We start from the raw sequence: 22067 nt of genomic DNA, 5'->3' as shown, positions 1-22067 counted from the left end.
TCACTCTAACGCCGATTCTCTTTTCTCCGTTTTTTTTTTTTTTGTCTGCTTCCCTCTCTCTCTCATCATTTCATTCCAATTTGCAGCAGCTATTGTACCGCATGGAGTGATTTATTTCATTTAAGGCAGAAATAAACAAAAAGTGTGACCAAAGTGTGGCAGTATAAATTAGACTGGGATTTGTTGCCTCTAAGTTACAGCATCACAGGGGTGACCCCTATCCAGTCTCTTCATTAGGGGGCAGAGGAAAGCCATGAATGTCCCTCGAAGCAACAACATCAGCTCAGCTGGGGTTTTAGAGGGGGGATTTGTGTGTTTTAGCCATGGAGAGTATTTGTGTATATAACACATAACGTCACGATAACTTGAGGACCTCCAGTATACCAAAGGGTAAAGAAAGACCTATTGACTGCAAAATGAGCTAGGATTCCAACTGAGCAGACCAAAAAAGAATTCCATCCACACGCAATAAAAAAAGGAAAACATAAATAATTACACCATACAATTCAAAAATGTGACAGGCTTGACAAAATTTGATGTATTTTTGTTTGTTTGTTAGCCAGCATCTAATTTACTCTATGAAAATACAATATATTAGTGCAGTCACCAGGTTTAAAAGAGAGCTGAATTGACGTATGCAACTGATCTATTCAATCTCCTTTTAATCTCATCGAACCTTCAACCATTTTGTTCTTTATTTAGATACATTGTGCCATGTAGCATAATAATTTATCTTCTGCTGTAATTGAGACTACTCCCAACTACAAGCTGCGACCCTTAGTTTTGACCCTCAGGAGGAATGTTACTGTTGTTTTGTTTTGTTTTTGTCAATTGCCAATAATTAGAAAAAAGTATTAAAATAAAACATAGTTCATCCAGTCCGTCACAGACTTGCTCAAGCACAGTGTGTTCTCGATTAGTTTATCAAAAAACGTTGCTAAGGTTCCCTCCAATTGTAACTTTGTTTCTATCATTAGCCGTGGCTGCTGTCACAGCTTGGGTGCTTTGCATTTATTTGGTAGACTAAATTTGAGCTGCTTCTGTGGTAAGCAAGCTCCTTCTTCCAAAGAATGCATATGAATAATCTTTTATGGCAGGCGATGTCGAGATGTTTTTAAGCTTATCAGTTTATGCCAAACACATTGACATCCAATCAGTGTCCACTTCAGGGAGTGATTGACCTTTGTTTCCTGGATACATACAAATGGATTCAATCAGTATTCGGAAAGCAGGAAATTACGGATTGAGAAAAAGATTAACAAGATTAAAAAAACATGGTCAACTATGACTGCGTTCAATCACAATATTTTTGACACCCCTAATTAATATACCTAACATAGTATTATTTTTAATAACCATCCACTCAGGTGAAAACATAAAACACTGACTCTTCCTTTGGTGCAAATTTTAAATGAAATACTACATTTAGAATGCATTGCATACTATATTATGTTTTGCTTCTTTTGTTCAGTGGGCAGTACAACTGTGAATTTGTGTGCTGTAAATCTGTTTTTTCAAACCAAAGTCCACAACATAGCATGAAATACTTGCTAAGGAGAAATGAAATGTATTAATTTTGTTCCCTACTCGGCCCCCAGAGGGTGCAAGTAGAAATATTTTTGCGTTGCAGCTGTGCAGGCAGCAGATTAATAGGAGTGAGTTTTGTTGTTTTCCACATTTTCAAATTTTTGATAATCCAGTGTTTGTATTATAGTCCAGCTACTCAATCAAGCTACTTAAAGTGTGTGTACACTCCCTACATGTGCCCAGCTTCTGTGTGAATACTCATTTATTTCAATTGATTGTGTTGCTTATCTAATTAACGTGGTGCAGGTCGAAATACGACATCAAGTGTGTGTGTCTGCAATAATCAATGTATGCATTTGTGCAGTTGAATGTGTGTGGTTAGAGGGCAGACAGTAAGTGTGAGTGACTTTGTGGTGGCCAATGATGATTCCAGCTATAATGAACTCGTGAGTGAAGCCACTGAGGTGAAAGCATTAATTCATAAACAAAAGGCAGAATGAGGTGGAAGTACCTGCTTTGAATTTAAATAATGCTCATTTAGCCAAAGCCAATCAAGAGGCAGCTCCTCACCATTCAATGTCTGTCGAGTGGAATCCAGCTTGTCACGATCTCCAAGCACTCTGGAACGAATGGAGTTATGGGTGTGATGTGAAGTGGACCCACCAATGTGGGCCCTTTTGTTATTAATGGAGCCTTTTGATTTTTATTTTCATTTTTTTTTAGGCTCTCCATGATCTCAGACAGTTGTCAACACTATTCTTCCTGAAATTCCACATTAACCTTAACTGTACAATACACTATTCGAAAACCACATGAAAAAAAATATGCCTTACAACTATCATGATCATAGACTACTAACAGTGTAGTTTGTTAAATCGTCTGCACACAGTGGCATGAAAACGTATTTGGACCTTTTGGAATTTGTCACATTTCTGCATAAAATCACTATTAAATGTGACCTCATATTTTCTAAAATCATACACTATCATAAACTAAGGCTCTATCTAAAACCAACCAAACACCTTAAGGTTTTCGTGTTTTTAATGAGAGTAACATGCCAACAATGGAAAAACAGAAGAGGAATAAATAGAGGTTGAGACCAATTCATGTTGATTTTGTTGTTTATTCCAAATAATTTAAGTTAGGGTGTGTCCAACCACTGAGGAATCGCTCAAAGCTTCTCTGCCCACTGTAAACACAGATCGGCTAAGAATTATCTCTTGATGAAACACCCGGTTAAAAGCAGACACTGTTAAGTGCATCACGCCTTGCTCAAAAGAGCGCCCTAAAAACCAGTGATCAAGAATTGAAAAGCCATGTCTAAAGGTCTGGATGTTCATCAAACCACAGTTAGAGAAATTATCTTCAAATGGAGAGAGTTTGGCACCGTCACTCCGCCCTGAAGGATTGGCCTTCAATCAAAAAGGATGCCAACAGTTCAACGCAGAATAATCAAGACAAAACAAGACCCCAAGAGTGTCTGCTAAAGACTTACAGAAATCATTGCCACAGTCCAATTTTGCTGTAAATACATCAACTTTATGTAAAACACTGGAAAGGAAGGGTGCTCGTGGATGGATTACACATTCTGCCGTCAAAAAACAAAAAAACATTACTGCACATTTAAGTTTTGCTGATAGGCACTGAGATACTCTAGGGAACCCTTTAGCAAAATATTATGTGGATTGATGAAACTAAAGTTGAACTATTTAGGAGGAACATACAATGTCATGTGTGGAGGAAAACTGATGGAAAATGATGCAGGTAGAGAGAGCGGCTTGGTTTGGGCCTGTTTTGCTGCCTCAGGGCCTGGACAATGAGCTATCATTTATAGAAACACAAATTCAAAGGTTAATCAAAGTGTTTTGTAGGAATATGTGAGCCCATTGGAGAGTAGAAGCTGAAGAGGGGATGTATGCTGCAATACAACAATGATCCAAAATACAAGAACTTCAGAATGGTTGCAGAAGAACAAAATACACATTAGAGAGTGGCCAAATAAAAATCCTGACCAACTCCATTGAGATGCTGTGGCATGGCTGCATCACAATGATTCAGGCCGCACGTCCAAAGAGTTTGACTGAACTGCAGCAATTTTGAAAAAAGGAATGGTCCAAGATTAATCCTGATCAATGTGTCAAACTGATCTGCAACTTTAGGGAGTGTTTGGTTGAAGTTATTGCTGCCACTGGGGGAGCAACCAACTGTTAAATGTGAAGGTTCAGTTACTTATTCCTCCCCCTTCTGACACTGTTTGCATGTTATCATCAAAATAAATTAAAATGATAAAAAAAACCTATACATATCTGGGTGTTTTTAGTTCCAGTAGACACATTTTTTTTCCTCTGGTAGATTTTGCACTCACATATGATGATTTTACGCCAAAATGCAATGCCAAAAAGGTTCAGATACCATATCCTGTCACTGGGGAAGTGGGGGGCACCAATGCAATCTGGTTGAACCCCCCAACTGCAACTCAAGATAACCATAATTATTATGACCTCCAAACAAACTTCCATTAAATAAGTTTCCTGTTTGATAAATAGCTGTCTGATCATCAATTTATATTCTTTGTAAAACCATGGCATTGAAATTCATAGAACAAACGTGTCTGAACACAAATATCAAAAGCTACAGTGAAATTCAATTATACTGTTTCTATCGCATGACGAGTGTCAATTTCTGTCTTAGGTTGTGGAATGATCTCTGATGTGTTCCAGGTCTGAGGAAAAATATGTTTTCCAAACTCCAAAAATATGCAATCAATTTTGTTAGTGTATGTAATATTATATCCATATGATCAACTCCAGCTTGTTTTTCCTGCTAATAACTTCCTCGCATGGCTAACTGTAACTTCAGTAAATGATAACTTTCAAGTTTTGCCCAGCAATAATGATTTAAACGATTAGCCGCATCCATGGGCTTACTTAAAAAAAATAACTTCACTTGATGGGAGCATAAGGTGAATGGAATATTGTATAAATTACGTTTTTTTTTGTTTGTTTATTTGTCTTGGCAAGGATTGTCAGCAAATGGACAGTGAGCCACAATAATGTTCCCTAAATTATCAATTGGATGGGTAAATTGTGTCACTTTAGTTTCTCAAGACTCTGAGTCAGTCTACTATGTCCTGTTTGTCTCTCCTGGTTGAACAAATGCTGGAAGTAATCCACAATAAAAACCGTCCCTACTAATAAAATAATTACGGCACGTAAGCCTAAACACTTACCATATGCCTTGAGCCTTACGTAAACTGTATGCCATGGGCTGGTTACCAGTCATTCACCAGGCCGGACATTGTTATATTGCGAGGTGAAAAGAAGTGCAGCACAATGGGATCTTCGAAGTAACCCAAGTGTGACAGAGGATTTCATCATTCCAGTTGTGTACTACCTAATCTGGCCACTACACTGAATGAACAGCCTGCTTGTTTGTGGTCCATGTGCCGGTGTTTCGCTTTCAATCCTAGCGGATGGTATTCCTATTTTCATTCTGTGACCAAAGCATGAAAGCTTCAAGACAATAAAGGTTTGAGCAGAAGGTAATATTTTAAGGTATAAAATGAACTACTGTAAATCTGTAAACTCATTTTTAAAAGCCACGGGGCAGAGGCCTTGGAAAGTAAACATTTATATATCCGCCAGGAATGTAATGACCACCAGTAATGATTCTTTTCTGGCTCACACCTCCCACTTAGTTTAAGATTACGCTAATTAGCCTCTTGTTGAAATGCCTTTGAATGGAATTCACAGCGCCATGCTGCAAGAAAATGTACTCGATATTGTCTTTGATTGGATTCCTTTCATTTGCCAAAACAATGGGAATGTGTTTATATGCAAGGCCCTTCACGGAGGCTTCAACGCCTCAGACTATTTTCCGGTGCAAAAACTGTTGTTGCTGAGTAAGTCATTAATTTACTACTTTGAGAATGGTCTTTAATTTCACTGCCTAGCATGAGTTTTATGCAAAGCTCGGTGGTGAGCAAAGGGAAGCCGCTATAAATGGCACTTGTTTGGAAAATATATGGCTGGGTTACAGGTATATAGTATACAAAACATATAGCATACTGTTCATTCGTGCAGTGGTTCTCAAAGGGGGGTTATGTCAAGGCACGGCAGGATGGATGTGAGATTTCAACAGAGTTTCTGCATGTATCAGCAAATGTAATTTATTGATTTTTATACCACGATTGAAACAGTATAGTTTTCTTTTCGAAGTAAGAGAAAATTAAATTGAACATCAAGCCACGAATTGCTAAATTGTGTTATAATGACTCCTTTGCAAAATGTTGTATGCCAAAAATGTTTCGCACCCATTGAGGTGTACTTGGCTGAAAAAAATATTTCACAGGAGCTATGTCATTGATACAAGCTTGAGAACCATTGCTTGTTTGAATATAGCCACTGTATTATTCAAAATGGCTATGATTCAGCACTTTTCCCTTCAAAATCCCCAAAAGCATCTTGGAAATTAAACAAAAGAGAGTGAAATGTAGAGCTTGAATATTCTGCATATTTTGTATGTGGCAGATGTGCTGACCTGTGAAGAAGAGTTTAAATGAGAAACCCTCAATTTCAGTCGGCATCCACTGCTATTATCTATATTATATCCATATTCATTAATCACAGTTACGGTCTCTTGGATTACCTCGATGTACAGACCTTGGCACACATTCAGCATTATAGCTGTCTCCTTCAATTTTTACATTTGTTAATTATAATTCAGCGCGTGTACGGGTGTGTTCTTTGACATGCAAAGGGAAGGTCTCGTTATTAATCTCCTGCCAACTCCATTCAAACACTATCAAGCACACACCAAACGCTACCAGAGTTATAATGTTCCCAGTGGCGGTGAATTATTCATAGGGTCTTATTGTGGTGAGGTGTAATTATATAGTTTTGCACAATGCATTTGGATTATTTGATAGATGCATGAAGACTTCTGTACTGCATTGTGTCTCCATACCATAATCAAATAACACGGGGATCAGTGAAAGAGCCTTAGAAGAACAACAAACCAAAACAGTGTTTCCAGCTATAGTTTCAGCTATAGATTCGCTACTAACATTTAAAATCATCAAATGATTTAAATTTCAGATTATAATAATCTAAATAAACATTGCCAATCTAAATAAATGATTGCAATATTCATATAGACGTCCAAGGCCACCTGGCAATATGTGAAAAACGATTATTGGCCTCAATCTCATAGCTTGTTTGGCCATCTTCAGCTAGTACACCTGAACTCAAGTCATTTTTTTTTTTTTTTATACCTGGCAATGAGTCATTCAAATCTTGTGTAGAGATTTTTCGGTACACTCTTCCTTGCACAATTGTTCTAATTTAACAACACTGGAATGGCTCAGTGGAAGAGTGGTTAGCACGTTGGCCTCACAGTCCCCAGTTCTGAATTTGATTCCAGCTCACTCCGACCTTCCTGTGTGGAGTTTGCATGTTCTCCCCAAGCCCGCGGTCACTCCGGCTTCCTCCCACATTCGAAAACATTCATGGCAGGTGTATTGGACACTTTCAATTACCCTTAGGTGTGATTATGAGTGTGAATGGTTGTTTGTCTCTGTGTGCCCTGCAATTGTCTGGCAACCAGCTTGGTGTAGGCAGCTGGAATAGGCACCAGCAAGCCTGTGACCCAAGCCTTTGAGGATAAGCGGCTATAGAAAATGGATGGATGGATGGAAAGCTTTTGAGCATGAACAACCTTTTTAAGGTCATGCCGCAGCATTTCAATTGCATTCAAGTCAGGACGTTAGAGGCCGAATTCAAGTGCTGTACAGCTTGAGTTTATAAACTGAAGACTGATCGTTCCAGCTCAGGATTTTCTCGTAAAGAGCAGAATTCATAGTTCCACTCATCAGTCTCTTGAGTGAAAAAGTGTTTTAGGTTCAGTTGAGATGTTATAGTTGTCTGATATCAATATTGTATGTGTGTTTAATGTTGGAAATTTATAAAAAGTCAGAACTTGAGAAAACGGTAAAAACTTGTGCTTTCCATGGGCTCACCACCTGCAGGAAGGCTCACAGGGGTCGTGTGCAGTGCGAGGTGAGCGGCAGCCAAGGGCGGGGACCGTGCCGGTCCGATCCCCGGCTGCAGAAGCAGGCTCTAGAGACATGGAATGTCATCCCTCTAGATGGGAAGGAGCCTGAGCTGGTGTGCGAGGTTGAGAAGTTCCGACCAGATATAGTCGGACTCGCCTCCACACGCAGCTTGGGCTCTGGTACCAATCCTCTTAAGAGGGTTGGACTCTTTTCCACTAGAGTTTTTCATGGCGAGAGGCGCAGGAGTGGGCATACCTCTTGCCCCCCAGCTTAGTGCCTGTACATTGGGGTTCACCCCGATGGATGAAAGGGGAGCCTCTCTCCGCCTTTGGGTCGGGTGGGACGGGTCCTGAATGTTGTTTTAGCAATAAATTTAGGGAGTGCTGGGATTCATTGCATGTAAAATGTGTTCACAAAAGGCTCATTGCCAAATGCTTTACATATTATCGGAGTAAGGAGGGAGGAAATATTTCCTTCTTCTTACTTGTGTCCCTCCTGACTAGGATCATTTTAATTAATATACTTTTGATTAATCGACTCATGACTAATTTCCCATGACAGAAGTGTTGATCATAATGTGTTCCTTCAGTTCCACCTCCGAGGAGGCTGCGTTTCAAAGTGCTGAAACCAAACAACTTGCTTGTCTCATGGAAGGAGCCCAAAGGCGACTTTGATAGCTACTTGTTCCTCTACAACAGTATACCAGGTAAGACGGATTTGTCCTAAAGCATTATTTTTACTTACAAAAATAATTACAACTCTCTGAACAATCACATACGGGGAAAAAATGTGCTCTGCCAACTGGCGCCGACTCAATGAAGAGGGTCAAAGTAATGACTTGAATTTTCTCTGTTCTAGGAACAATTATGTAATACCATAATTCCCCAAACCTAGGATGCACCTGTGTATGGAACGCACCCCTAATTTTAGGGTCAAATTCTGCTATTTTCTAGCGTACTGTGTGTAGGACGCACAAACAGTTTGGCAATAACAACGATAAAACACGGACAGCAATGCAAACCATCAATAACAAATGGAATAAATTGAAATGCACGCTCACGTCATTGATTACAGCACCTCTAAAGGCTGAATGAAAACGGCGTATGTACTGTAAAAGTGCAAATTAAAATACAGCACATCCTTCCAAATTAAAAGCACACATTTCGCGATAAGATATCAGTAAACATTACAACCTGGAGCACTTAAGAATTCTTAACACAGTATAAATTTCATCTTTGTAATTCCTTCATATTTTCTTTGTATTTATAACTGCAAGTCATTGATTAATTGTCATAAAATCAGTATTTACCTAGCTTTTCTATCGCACCAATCTGTTCAGTTTCTGGACACATTCATTAGCATCAAACTTTCTCACAGTTTCATGGTTTCCAACTGATATCTACTTTAATGTCTCTCTGTGTGAACAAGGATGGACTCGGACATTGGTTCAGTCTGTTCGCTTCTTATATTGAAAATAATATGGTAACAAACTCGGCTAACACGAGTTGCTGTTAGCCCAAACTGACACTAATTGCTAACAGCTAACTGATTTCCGCCCACTAGCTTGTTCCATTATTGTAATTGCCGTAAGTAAGACTACATCCATATTGAAATGCGCATTCGTACGTCCTAACTCGGCTTACGTGGTTGATGGAGCATTCTGATTTTTAAGTTACCGTTTATAGGACACGCTCATACTTTTGCCCTTCATTTTTGGGGAAAAAAGTGTGTCTCATATTCAGGGAATTATGATTTATGTTATGTCTCATAACATCTCCTCCAAGGGTCTACACTCAACAAGATTATCTTCCATCTTTGCTAAATTGGAGATGAGAAAAAGTTCATTACAACTCCATGTCGGCAGGTTGAAAGTGTTAGGCAAGTAGCACCCTTTAATGAGTTATGATGCTCAAGCTGACAATCGATGCGAGGCAAACATCCAGCATTTCATCCTGCCTATTGTAAAGAAGTGAAGAGTGTTAAAATGTCTGAAATGACCTCATCTGATCTGCACTTGTATAATACATTCACCGATCAAGCTAATTGCCATTGATGTTTCTTGTAATCACAGCGTCTCTACCTTCACGGCCATACATCTTTGTCACATAAAGTCCCTGACCATGCTGCCTACCTCACAATTGTTCTGTATTAATGCGGCGTCGAAACCCTGAAGATAATTCTTTCGTGTGCAGCCGTTGTAAAAGAGAAGAAGGAGGTCTGAATAAGCAGGTTGTAACATAAAATGGACTCCCCCGCAAACAAGCTATGGTGAGGGAAGCCGTGTCTGACAATTTCGTGCTGTGTTTAACGGCGTAGAAGAGAATAAAAAAATCAAATTTACGGCCGCTCCCTCTCTGGGAGGAGTAGAAGTGCTGCAGTGGTTCCTTGGCACTCAGCATATGCAGTAAAAATGTTGGCCCTCCACTGTGTCCTTTCCGTATCACACACTCTCAAGATAGTTAAGCTCTCCATGCAAATGTATCCAGTCACAATCTATCTGCTTTCCAGGTTCTCCTTTGACCTCCCTTTCATTTCATATGCTCAGATTAAAACAGAAAAGCTTCATTTTTATGAGAGGAGCAGAATTTAGCACTCAGAAGTAGACAGGACACAGAAGAAGAAAAGAAAAGTCATTGTTTGCAGAAATGCAACATAACCACAACGGCCTCGAAAGACCAGACTCTGAAACCAGATTCGGAATTACTCTGAGAATCAGACTCAGAAACCAGACTAAAAATTAGAAAGATAGATTCACGTGGCAGTTTGCCAACAATCACTAAAAACCAAGATCTTAGTTTGATTTTCCGATATTTCAAAGCAAAGTAAAGAACCGTAGAAACTGACTGGCAACTGAAAAATCAATGAGTCACTCACAACAGTAAATATGGGATCCGGTATGACAAATGTGATAAATACATGATCCTAATGACAAAAGTGACAAATTCATGTCTAGCATCTTCATATCAACTATCATAAAATGCATAATAAAAATTCAAGTAATATTAATTTGAAGAAGACAGGGTTCACTCAGGTTTCTCCAAATTCACTAAAGAATTGTGCAGCCTTGGCATGGCGCAACCTGGTAAAAATTGAGCAAACAGATAGTGTCTAATTCATAAAGCAGGAGCAGATGGTGAAATGTGTCTTTAACTGCACTGTGTGCCGGTCATGTTGCGCTTTTCTAAATGATCTTATATGCACATATTTGGCGGAGAATTTGCCTTCCTATATGCAAATGAGTTTCATTAATAAACAATGTCTAATTTAGTGACACTGCCATAAATTGCAAAAGGCGGTTGTGGAGAAACCAATCACACCAGCTCAAAGCTGGTTTACGAGTAGCTCTTCTCAGCTGAACCTCACATTACAAGATGCTCTAAAAACCTCTGTCCGGGAAAAAAGCACACTTATTTAATGTAGGAAAATGGTGACAAGTCATCATAAATAATCACATGCACAACATGAGATATGCACGAGATTTTGGTTTAACGAACGTAAATAATAAACGAATGAATATAATGTCATCTTCCTCTCCAAAGACAAGTTATTGTCGCTCAATGAGGGAAGTGCTTATGTCCATAAATTTCAAAATTTGAGATCTATGTTAACATTTGAAGTCCATGTGAAATTTGGTAACGATTGGTCGTTTTCTGACAGTCTTATTCGCACCTCCTGCAATCAGGAACCAAAGCCTGTGTTCTGACAAATTCCATTATCAACAACAATGATAGTAATGATAATAATGGTAATAATGATAATAATGCATTTTTAAGGTGCCTTTCATGGCACTCCAGAACACAACACAATATTCTACATTGCATTAAAACAACAATAAAAAGTGGAATTTAATAAACAAACAAACACACAAATAAATAAATATTTAAAACATAGGTAAAGCAAAATGACATTAGGTTGAGTAGGCTGTTTTCAACAGGTGAATTGACTGAAAGACTCTCTTTCCAACTGCCGTGCTTCAGTTTTCTTGGAGAAAAGCAAATGTTTTACTTTGCTTTGTGTTATCGGACGAAAACAGACTCAAACCGCACTCGGTGTCAAACTCGGGAGGCGTGTTTTTCACTGTGTTTTTTGTGCAATATCATATGTGAATAGGCCAATAAGATGGAACAAACTGTGGGTACAAATCAAGTACAATTAAAGGGCCTATCTGCGGTCGCAGTTTTTTTGCTTCTGGATATGGTCTTAATAAACCATATCAGTTGTAGGGATTTGGCACACATTCACATTCACATTTACTAAATTTAAAGTAAAATAGTAGAATAGTACAATGTACATTGTCTATATGCATTGTTTGTAATGTAGATGCTGTTGAAATTTGTTGGTCTCTTAAGATGTTTAATCTCGCGAGCGAAGCCTGGAGAAGAAATATGAAATTGTTATTCATACACAGGAACAGGTGATTATGTATATTGCACTTTAAGTTTCACATAGCTCAACAGCTTGGAAGTGTGCAGCAACATAAATCCATCCAATTAAAACAGTGATACTGTATTTAGTTGGCTGGCTTTAGTTTGGATGCTGAGCTCTGCTGTTTCTTCACCTTCTTCTTATCCCTTGCCATTCTCCTAAGGGCGTCATTATCCATCAGACTGCGGTGATAGGTGACCGCCAAAAGCGTGCACACACCTTCTTGATGGCTTTATTGATTGCAGGGTCAAAATTGAAGTGGGCTGATAGTGGGGCTTGATGGGGTGAACTAAACGCACAGCTTCACATTGTCACACTCGAACCATGCGGCGCAATTCTTGGAGCGTCACACTTTGGTGACAGGAAGTCACCAAACTTGACTTGGCTTCATGAAAATGAATAATGTCCAGGAATGAACTATGTTCTAATTTATACTGGGCATCAAATATTCCTCCAGGTAAGTGAATACAACAACCTGTACTGATATAGTTTCCACAAATGTAACACTGGCCTTTTTTTCTTGTACTCTGGCTCTGATAGGTGGTCATCAGAGGGAGATCATCATATCAAAAAGCGACAGCAAAGTGTTGATAACAGACTACGACCCGTCCAAGGACTACGTTGTCAATGTAATTTCTGTCAGTGGAAGTACTCAGAGCAGAGCACTGCTGGGCCGATTTAAAGGTGCGGTCATACATTTGAACCTTGTGTATTGCCATTATGGTCATTCTTAACATAGCTATCAACTGGAAGATGACTATGGGGTTCAAATTCCATTTCTATTTGAAGTCCTAGGTATCCACTGATGTACTACAGTTGCTGCTGATAGTCTCATTAGTGTGAATGACTTGTTTACTGCCTTCCTTGACAATATAGCCTACTTCATTTTTACTGCTTGAGTGGATGAATGAGGCAACACTATAAAACGATACCTTCTGGGAGGAAAGGTGCTGTATGAATTTATTCCAGTGAACCCCCATTTATTGCAGGGGATGCAGTTTGTTTAGTACCAAAAGGTGAAAATCTGTGCTATAGAGAGACTATATAATTTTACCCCTTACCCAAAACATATTTAACCTTACTAAAGCACAGTGATTATAGTTTTCTCATGACACACAATTTAAAGTATTCATTGGTGCCTGATCTTAAGTTATTGCTTGTACAGCGTGTAAGCTGATTAGTTGTCACTCCTATTTGCTTTTTGTTGAACTAGCATAGAAAACTGAAGCGAAATAGACCCCGTTAGCAATAGTATAAAGTATTGTTTAGCAAAATCTGTCTCGCTGATCCATTTTTTTTTTTTTGGGGGGGGGGGGGGGGGGGGGGGGGGGGGCACCAGAGGGCAATATCTCAGTAAACTAAGGGAGACAGAAAAAGATGCTATCGAATTATTGATTTTGAATTTGAACTGCTATTTAAGTCTCCACCAGGGGGCCTCTCATGAGCAAATTCAATCTGACATGTTACTGTTGTTTTGGTGCAGTATTCCAACAATCTGACTATCGTTTTTATATAGAAACTATGTTGGGGCTGCTCTTATTTCTAAGCGTGCAGATATGATAAGATTGTGTTAAAGTTGTATTGGTGCTGCTCTTATTTTTAAGCATGCTCAGTCTGCGTTGAAGGCTTGGATTTTCTGTAACAAGGCAGTTTTAAAACAACATTTTAAATGAAAACATGAAATTAAAACTTCCATGTACAATCTTTCTGCGTAAATATCTGATGTTACAACCTGTACCTTACAGTCAGGTGCAGCCTATACATAACTAAAACAGATTTTCTGTTATATTTTTAATGTGGTTTGTAGTCCGGTGAAGTTTAAAGTTCAAAAAATATGGAATAATAGGCTAAGCAGCACAGTGCTTTTCTGACCCAGGAACATTTGATTTGAGACAAATCTCTCTCTGTAAATGTTGGTGTAAGAGACAAATTGGTTGGCTGAAACAGTACATATGAGTCAGCATGGTTTTCTACATTGTGATCAACAAACAACAACTGTGTCAGGCTTTCAGCATCAAAGTCTGCACAGTCATTTACATCTATCATGCCAGCAGCCTACAGTATATGAAGCCCTTGGATCGGTTGAGAAATGAAGAAGTTACGAGTTAATTTCAATATCTATGAATTGCCTTAGATGGGAAAGTCATCCTTGCTAACATGGCCGCCATGTAGGCATTGGTTGACAGGGCTGCCACAGCATACCAGCGTATCTCATCTTAATTAAAATTTGTGTCAATAACTCTAAAATCTGACTTGCCAGTAATCATTCAAAAAAAAATGTTTGCTTAAGTCGTATAGCATAGAGGATGAACCCCAATGTAGTGGGGTTTCACAGAACAGTGCTTCATATGACGTGTCTATTCTCTTCCATGTGCAGCAGTTGAGCTGGGCAAGGGTGATGGAGGAGGCAATGCGGAGCCACAGCACCTGACCAATTCATTGATTCTGCCCGAAGATGTCAACGAGATCTCCGGAGGTAAGATGAATGCGCCCAAAGTTGCAATGTGGATCGGGCATCACATGCGCGTTAATGTGATGCTCATATGAAAAGAATAAAACAAAAAAGTGTTTATTCTGGCGATGAAATGGCGCAGCGCAAACAGCTGTCAGGGTCATTTCAAAACAGCAGCTTATTACAACTCAATGCCAAAACAAATGTGCGCCCAGGGTCTTTCCATGTCCAGCTGGATAATGGAGAATTTCTTCCTACATGCTGAGTCTTTGTGCTTCCCGGTGACAACAAAACCCCCCTCTTGAAAACTGCAGAAATACAAAAATCAAATGCTAATCCTATTTACACTCTGTTGGTAAATCATTCAGAGTTGTGTACACACAGGGCTGAGTGATGTATTTGTCAAGGAGGGTCTTGCGTCTTTGTGGTTTCCTATAAACCTGAACTACCTCGGCCCAGACAAGACTGTCTGGCTTTTCATCTTGAAACTGAGATCTTATTTGAACTGGCGGCCTTAGTCATACACTACAGATTGAAATACAGTGAAATGAAAGAGACAGGAATGATTTATTTGTGCTTCGTCCCAAACAGACTTAATTTTTAAATGTGGTAAAGGTTCACTGTTTATTGTGTATTACAAAAAACATTTCAATGTAAACACAGATGGAAAACAACAACAAAAAAGTCGCATTTTGCTAAAAAAAAAAAAAAAAAAACTGGTTTGAGCAGTTCTTTACTTCCAATGAGTTTTCTGTCTGTGTTTTCTGTGAATGTTTTCTGTGTGCTTATAAAGTTTATTATGGCGGGATTTGGAATGCTCGTAGCTGTTTCTAATAGAACAGAAAGTTTTAAACACAACTACAAGTCATTTTTGGAAAAATACTTAGTGCTCATTCTAGCATGTGGTGTGAATGGATAGAAGTTAAACGGACAGAACCTCATTTTACTCTGGCAGCTTGGTTAGTCTTCTGCACGTTAGGCTGGGTTATTATTGGGATTCCATTTTGCATGGAGGGAATTCATCATAGTTTGTAGAGGGATTGCAACATCTCAGAACCATTCATGTAGTTTCAATGAAGCCAGTTTGTGTTAAGACTGAAAATAAAAGCTAACTTGACTTTATTCCATGGTTACCCTCAAATACTGTTGCAATGAGGTGTGGGGAATCTGAGCATGTAGCCAGGTTTCCACAATTTAATCAATGCAACAATTCCCAACTTAGAGCTATTTTCCGCTAGTTGTTTTCCCACATCGCCGATTTTGTGTGTTAAGGATCTGGCTTTAGAGGACTCGACAGCAGCGTGTGAGTGGTTAGCAGTTAGCTTAACCTAACAATAGCATTTCTTGGCAGCTCCACTTTTATTTCTCCCCAGGCAATGGCGCCTGACAAACCAAAACACAATCCATGGATATCCCGCTGTCTGTGGGCCTTCAATCTCTTGTTTGTATATTGTTGTTTTGTTCTTGTGTAATTTGTTTACTCCCGTTTGGCAAACTGATTTAAGTGCAAGTGTACTTCTACGTGTCTTGGAGTGCATATAGTGCAATTAGCTTGCATAGTCATCATCAATTTGTATGCACTAAACGGTGATATACGAACCGATATGGTTCGAGACGAATAGATCAACCAATACACCCCTTCCACAGTGACAGGAAATAATTACTGTATATGATCTTTTTTTTTTTTAACTTGCCCAAAAAAGTTTTTTTTAATGACAGATTTCTTTCAATAGACAAAACTTTACCATCAAATAATTGCAGCCCCTGTTCTATCTTCTCATCCTCTCCTCTCTGTTGATAGATTAGACATTTGAATTTCCTTCTCGCTGCTTTATCACAACCACTCACTGCAGCAAAGGTGACCTTCATTAGTGTTGTGCTTCACATCTCTTGGGCTTTATAATAGTATGCCGCTGTGCGTCAGTAGTCAATGAATGCCTTGCGTGTCTCTGAGCTTTTGTGTACTGTGGTGATGATGATAATGTCACACTCTGGATGAATGAAAGGTGTTCTTTTATGTTCCTTTGTGACTTATTAGGGCTTCTATCACGGGCAGGTGTTTGTGCGTATAGTATTATATCATTTTAATTAATTTCACCGTGCGAGATCTGCATTCATAACCCTGAAACAGTCTATGTTATCGTGTCGAATGGGCAAGAGCATTTTCTTGGCAACTGTAACTACTTTACTGTTTTATGCTTTGCGCAAGCACTTTCTTCAACAGCTGCCCTCTACTCCTCAGTGAAACTAACACGTAACTCTGCTCCTGTGTAGGTCTGCAACTTAAATGCCGGATTTAAATAATCTATCAATGACTCTTCCCCCCAACCCCTACCTCTGTCCATGTCAATATCTGCTCTGAGAAAAACAAAGTTAAGGTTGATGAATTACTGGGCCAAAAGGATGTAAATTTAAACATTCACAGACAAACATTATTCTCACAGAACAAAGGTCTAAGCATTTCAGTATTGGCCTGTCACCATATTTTTTTATTTCAATATTGTTACTTTTACAGAGCATTTTTCCTCCCTTCCTTCCTATAGCTTTTCCTTCTAAGATTGGGTGTCTGACACTATCAGACAATCAATCGTATGCACACTACTTCCTCATTCCTTTTAGAAACCCTCTTATCCTATCTCTCTAACTACTCATACAGCACATTACATACAGGATGCTTGTTTTACTTTTCAAAGCAAGAACAAATTCATTAGTGAGACTCGTGTTAGGCAGTAATGTATTTTTATTGGAAGTTGGCCCTAACCAATGTTGCCTCAAAAATGATAGCTGATAGATGATTATTTGGACAGCTGTGTGGCATCAGATCAAACAGTGATGTTTATGTGTGTGTGTGTCACAGATGTTGTTCATTAGCCTCCAAGTAGTTAAACAGATTTTAATCTCCGGTTGAGCCCAAAATTTTACATGCACCGTAAGTCACGACAGATCTTTGAAACCACATTTTGTTTCCAATGAAAGTATGACCTTTTATTAACATTTTGAGAACAGAAGCACAAAACAGAGGTGTCAAAATAACAAAATAATTACAATCGATTCATTAAAGTCATAGTTAAAGTGTTTTTAATCCAATTTAACTAATCCAATGTAACAAATGTTATGATTTCTGTATGTTTATTAGATTTGTTTATATGCATCAAGCTTCTTGTGCTTGAGGTGTTCACAAAGCTTTTTGCTAAACTAAACTGGAACATCCAACGATTGAACAAGTCTGTGATGGACAGGTTGGACAATGTTTTATTTGCTATTTTCAAATTATTTGGCCATTGATAAAAGAAACAGCATAACTCTTCCTAAAGATTGAAACAAAAGGTTGCAACTGGCACTTGGGACTATTCTCAAATATGGCAGCAGGTACTGCATCTGGTAAAGTCTGTCAAAGAAAATTAATTACTGAAGCTTATTTTTGTTGTTGTATATAAATCTGTTCATCTGCCACAATAACACCGGGTTTCTTGGAAAACAAAAGCTGGTTGAAGTTTTTTTTTTCCCTGAGTTTTTTAGGGAAGCATGAGAAGCGATTAATTAGATCAGTCAAGTACAGTACATGTCTTAATTATTCATTTTTGAATCTCTTGACAGCACAAGCACACACATCTTTTCGCTTTCACTATCAGCTTTAATGGTCTTTGTTGCACTGAGAGTTGCTACGATTCGGTTAGAGGTTGCAAATTATAACAAATACTGTGTCACATACTTTTGTTAATACACTCTTGGTTGAATTGGTTTCAGAGTCATAGAGAGGGATGACATTGCAAGCTACTGGTTAAAAAAACTCTAATACAACCTAATATTAGATGCTCAAATGCTCATTTGCTCTCATTTGCTCTCATAGAGAGGGATGACATTGCTTAGAAGGAAGCCTAGCTACTGGTTAAAAAAAATCAAATATAACCTAATACACAACAAATGCTCATTTGGTCTTTTTGTTGTTAATTATATGACTTCACTTCATCCAAATGTAAGTCAAATCTACATATTAACAACATAAAAAGCCATGAACAAGTCAACAATAAGATTAAGTACAAATGCGAGCTTGTTACAGAACACTAAAAGCAATAAGAGCCTCGTGCATACACTCTCAAATGAACAATAAAGGGCAAAATCACTGAAGCATAAGACCAGCACACACATAAACATGCACAGGCACATGCAATGAACCCAAGGGACACATGTAGTCAAGTTGAACCGAAGGCCAATGCGATTCTGTTGACATCGAACGTTCTGATAGTGAAAGATGGAAGGGAGCGTCATGTTCCAGCATCACCCTCGCAAGCTTCCTCCCTCACAGAAACCCCTGTGTCAGACATCCTTTATTTGTGACTCTATGTGAGTTCTTTGGCTCTGTAATTACCTCTGCTAAGGAGGATACTTTGCACTCTCCTGATGGCCCTTTAATTTAGAACTTTGTATTTCCCTCTTGTAGCAGATGCTCTTGCATCCTGTGCTACGGACAACAACACTGCTACTACATCTGTTGGTGTAGGTTTGGCGTGCGATTATTCATTGAGTTGCAGTACTGCAATTAATAATCAAATAATTATTATTGTCAATACAATCAATGTTATGCACACGGCTTCCTCATTCCTTTTAAAGACCCTCGTATCCTATCGCTCTTTATTTACTCAGTTGAAGCAGACAGCTTTATACCAGGGTTGTCCAGAAATGTTGGAAAGATGGGTCAGATTTGGATGGGGTGAAAACTTTTGGGCTCACAATTTAGCTGCTAAATTTTTGGCTGATGTTCATTTTTTCATCCGACCACCAATTCAAATGCGTGTTAGTCATCTTCATTTGAGTTCTTTTGAAACATGATATTTTACTGTTAACTTCATTTTACATTATAATCTTAGATTTGAGCTAGCCTGTGGAAGCACCTCCATGATCTAACTTTGCATCTCTATGCCTGTTTAAGGCAATTGGGACGCTCCTTAATATGACAGCGTGAAATCAACTTCCAGGTCCCATTCTACATTTTAAGGGGTGAGGAGCTACGCGCGTTGCAATTAAGAGACATGAAGCGGGGGGCAGAAATGATTAGTTTTTATGACAGAGGAGGCAAGCCAGATAAAATGTGACCTCAAACCGCATTCTGCTCCTGGGCAAGACTTTGGACATGTCTGCTTTACACATATCTGATCAACTGGATCAGATATTTTTTATTTCATATAAAATCTGTGATTGGTTGTAAAGTCATATTTTAAAGCTCAATGAACCATTGTTCAGACATTCTGTGCTCTCAAATTTAATGATACAGGGTTTCTCAGCATGTAATCATCAGCAATTTTTTGTAGTATTGTGTTAGTATATTTAGTATTGTACTATGTTCCGTGTATTGAATGATTTTTTTTAGCGTTTGGGGATTAGTTAAAGTTATTCTTTCCCAATACATTTCAGTGGGGCATAAACTATATGCAAATTTTGGCTATATTTGACCGAGAAGTTCCCAATCCCTCCCAAACAGTGGTGGCCGGCTGTACAGTAAATAAATCATTCAAATAGATTTGATAGCTCTTCAAATGATTGGCAAGATTGTTGTATTGTTTTTGTAAAACTCGCATATACATTAGTTATCGGTTCCAAAATCCAAAAGTAAAGTGTACCTCATTAAATTTGATCCCTGTTTGTGTGAGTGATCCCAAGCATTCAATTGCCAAGTGCTTGCTAATGTTGGGTTCAGCTTGTTGTTTGATTTGTGAGGAGTGTGGTTGGACATGCTTTTCTTATGTGAAGTGCCTCGAGATAACTTGGGTTGTGAATTGCCTCTTTATAAAAAAAAACTGACTTGATTCATTTGGTGGTAAGTTTATTTGAAAAGCCAGACAGACAACACTGGGCGGCAATAAACAATTGGACAGCAAGAAAAACATCTCGTATCATTTGAACCATGCAGTGTAAACCCGTCTCTAGTGCTTTTCAATGAGGCAGTAAATGAAAGCGAAACACACCACAAGATGACATCTAAGGTTATCCGCTTGCAGAATTCAGCAAGCTTTTTTTTAATCTTGTCCTGTGCAAATTTCAGCAGTGTTCTATCAAATGGCATACTGCCAGCAATATTGTTATGCATGCGCAGCAGCTTCTTCTTCTTCCACTTGGTTGCTTACATTTCTGCCGTCATTGTTTTAATCAATTTCTTGTTTGTGCATTTCCCATCTGCATGTTGTGGCAAAGAGACGGTAAAAGTTTATGTCCCAAAATATGTCACCATGTTGGCGAACTATTATGGCAGGCAGCAGCCCATTGAAGTCATTGAAGGCTTCAACATAATTTGAATCATCTGCTTATGTTGCCAGTTCACAAGAGGGTAGAGTGATGATGATGATGATGATGACAGCTGGTGAGCCCGTATAAATATGACACGATGAAGAGCAGCAGGAAAAGCAGGGAGGAGAATTGAAAAATAATGAACATAAACTTCAATGCCAAGCGAGGAGGCAGCAAAAGGCCTCACGGTGGAAACTCATCTCATGTCGTCTGCCATTTGCACCCCCCCCCCCCCCCCCCCACCGCACATTCAATCTTGCCAATGTGTCATTAATTGCATTACACTATGGCCCACAGCTGAATCGTTTCTATTCAACGCTGAGTTGGCTTTGCACAAGCTGGGTGTCGATTCACAGTCTCGGGAGAACATCGACCATCGCTCACTTTGGTTTGCATGCTGGGTAGAGAGAGGGTGCACTTGCCAGACTTTTGTCCTTGTCCTCAATTAAGTAATAGGGTTCGCTGCGAGGTTAAGCTAATTGTATGACACTGCACTTTGGGGACTTCTCTGGTGGTATGTGGGTCACTGATGACAAGGACCGTTAAAGTAAAGAGGTCATTTATTACGATTTTTGTACCCTTGTGCGCCTTTCCACCTGGTGTGAAAAAAAAAAAAAAATGGTGAAAATAGTGGCACCTGAAATATTGAAATCCTGTGATGCGATGTCACACAAACTACCTGCAGATGCAAATCGACTTCGGGATGAAAGCCAGGTTAAATACATTACGTTTTGGAAGAGACACAGCAATGTGTCAGTCGTTGTATAATTAGTTACAGTTTGCTAGGTGGAATGATATGGCTAATTTGGAAATTGATTGCATTTTCCGGCAAGGCTTTAAAAAAAGAAAAAAGCATGCCTGGATATGGCTCCCTCTAAATTTGTATCACCTGAAATCAAGAGCAGAACAGTAGCGGTGCTTTGATTTTTCTAACTGAAAATAAAAATTCATATCCTCTATCTTTCAGCTTCTCATCAATAAATACCCTCCAACTTTTGTTGTCCTCCATGAGAACAAACTGATTATCTGAAACATTTGCATTTACGCTGGAAAACAGCACTCAGCATTTTTGCCTATTTATCAGATTAACACTGTAAATGAATTATGATCAAAGATCAATAAAAATATTGATCAGATTAATCTACAATCACAGATGATTGTATCAGTTATTAAAATATTTGTTCATTGTTACCCTAAAAACTCGTTTTTACATTTTAGATTTACTCCTAACTGCCAATATCATCTTTTCAATTATGATGCATATTTTTATCAGTTGTGACAACAACTATAGCGTTTATATATAGCTATCGCCCTCACAGTTTGGAGGTT

General features: G+C 38.8%; 1 protein-coding gene across 1 annotated transcript in view; it reads left to right on the top strand.

Moving 5' to 3' along the window:
• The window catches only part of LOC148426775 (collagen alpha-1(XIV) chain-like), a 112878-nt gene that overhangs the window by 4201 nt on the left and 86610 nt on the right, over positions 1-22067 (top strand). The window contains exons 3-5 of the mRNA XM_088409747.1: positions 8169-8285; positions 12545-12688; positions 14382-14480. Of these exons, the coding sequence (XP_088265873.1) occupies positions 8169-8285; positions 12545-12688; positions 14382-14480 (360 nt within the window). The remainder of the gene's footprint in view (positions 1-8168; positions 8286-12544; positions 12689-14381; positions 14481-22067) is intronic.

The sequence above is a fragment of the Hippichthys cyanospilos genome, chromosome 3 (genome assembly GCF_059441005.1).
Source record: "Hippichthys cyanospilos isolate Australia breed blue-spotted pipefish chromosome 3, RoL_Hcya_1.0, whole genome shotgun sequence".
NCBI classification, from domain to species: domain Eukaryota; kingdom Metazoa; phylum Chordata; class Actinopteri; order Syngnathiformes; family Syngnathidae; genus Hippichthys; species Hippichthys cyanospilos.
This window is presented reverse-complemented; position numbering and strand designations above follow the sequence as displayed.